The sequence below is a fragment of the Diabrotica undecimpunctata genome, chromosome 5, assembly GCF_040954645.1.
Source record: "Diabrotica undecimpunctata isolate CICGRU chromosome 5, icDiaUnde3, whole genome shotgun sequence".
Taxonomy (NCBI): Eukaryota; Metazoa; Arthropoda; class Insecta; order Coleoptera; family Chrysomelidae; genus Diabrotica; species Diabrotica undecimpunctata.
Window position 1 is genome coordinate 44,747,107 of NC_092807.1, and position 1,726 is coordinate 44,748,832.

The following is a 1,726-nucleotide window of genomic DNA, read 5'->3' on the forward strand; positions in this document are numbered from 1 at the left end:
AATTCCTCTTCGGTTAATAATTCTTTCTGAATGGGTACTAAAAACTGCATTTGAAGTTGAAGCAGAAGTGCAGCTCGTCAAGAATTGCAATGTCTCTGAGTTTTGACAAGAATATAAATTTGGAGGGGAGAATCCGTCAGTAGCCCGAATATACTCAGTTCCATTTTGTTAGCAGAAGCAAACAGATCAGACGCATATCAATTACACTGGTGTAAGACTTATTAATCCGGTTCCGTTACAATGGAATATAAATCAAAAGTTCATCGTAAAGTTTTGAGTGGTCAATCTCGTGAAATTATAGCAAATGTGATATTTTATGAAACGAGAAGCGGAGGCTAAACATCCGATAATAGAACTAACGGAAATTCAAGAACGTGTTGAAGATAGTGAAAATGATTGGTTTCATACACCTAATATAAAAGGACAAAAAAGTGCGACCAAAACTAAGTTGGATAATATGTTTAACGAAATTCTTCGGAGATTTGTAATAAATTTTCACGTCCACGAAAAAAAAGTTCCTACGTTGAGAGACATACACAGTAAATTAGTCAATGAAATTAATTACAGAGGATCGTATGAAAGTTTCGAGGTATTAAGAGGTACAGAAACGTAAATCGTCCTATAGTATACATGGACAAAACATACATCCACTCTTGTCACACATTCAATAAAAGTTGGAATGATGATTCTCACGATGGTTTGCGTAAGCTTATCTCTAAAGGACAGAGGTTAATAACAGTTCATGTAGGAGGAGAAATGGGTTTCATAAAAAATTCCTACTTAAAATTTAAATCAAATTTAAAAACTATTGATTACCATAGTCAGATGAACTTTCAAAATTATAAAAAGTGGCTAGTGGAAATTTTGATTCCAAACTTACCAGCACAAAGTGTATTAGCGATTGATAATGCCACATATCACAATGTTCAAAGTGAAAAAAATATAACGACTGCATCAAAAAAAGATGAAATAAAAGAGTGGCTAAGAAAAAAAACTATACCATTTAGAGATGATATGTTGGGAGCCGAGCTATACACTTTAGCAAAATTTTATCAACCTCATCATAAATCCAATGAACTAGATAAACTTTTAGAGGAAAATAGACATTCGGTATTAAGACTACCACCTTATCATCACGAGTTAAACCCCATTGAGTTAGTTTGGGCTTCCATTAAAAATTATGTTGCACAACGGAATGTAAGTTTTAACTTTAAAGATGTGGAGATTTTATGTGATCAATTTTTTGAGACATTTTCAGAGGATGAATGGAAATCACGGTGTGAAAATGCGAAACATGCAGAACAGTTTTTTATGAAAAGCGCACCGGCAGTAGACTTAATTACGGAGAAAGTGATAATTAACTTGGATGATGATGATGATGACGACAACGATGACGATGATAGTGATAGCGAAGATGATCTAGAAGATACAGATTCCAGTTCCGATCCAGATATTTGAGGCATTGAACTATTGTAACGTTATTTTGTAAGTATACTATTAGAATACGAACGTTATAGAGAAAAAAAAATGAATTTATTTTATTTTTATATTTCAATATGATGTGTATAATGCTAAAATGATCATCAATTCTTGTTCACTTTAAAGCTACTTTGTCAATTTAGACAGAAATTTATTAAATGGCCATTTAGTAGGGATATATAAATCTTTAACGACTGCCACTTTTCTAACACACAGTTCACTTTCTCTTGTTTTGTTAAGAACATAC

At 32.6% G+C, this 1,726-nt stretch overlaps 1 protein-coding gene across 1 annotated transcript; it reads left to right on the top strand.

Moving 5' to 3' along the window:
* Positions 1–630: 630 nt before the first annotated feature.
* On the top strand, positions 631–1,458 carry LOC140442167 (uncharacterized). The gene has a single exon (XM_072533245.1). It carries the CDS (start codon positions 631–633, stop codon positions 1,456–1,458), a length of 828 nt encoding a protein of 275 aa, XP_072389346.1.
* The last annotated feature ends 268 nt before the right edge of the window (positions 1,459–1,726 follow it).

Bases quoted from the DNA above. Each gene is read 5' to 3' on its own strand.
- LOC140442167 (XM_072533245.1), top strand. From the start codon at position 631: ATGGACAAAACATACATCCACTCTTGTCACACATTCAATAAAAGTTGG.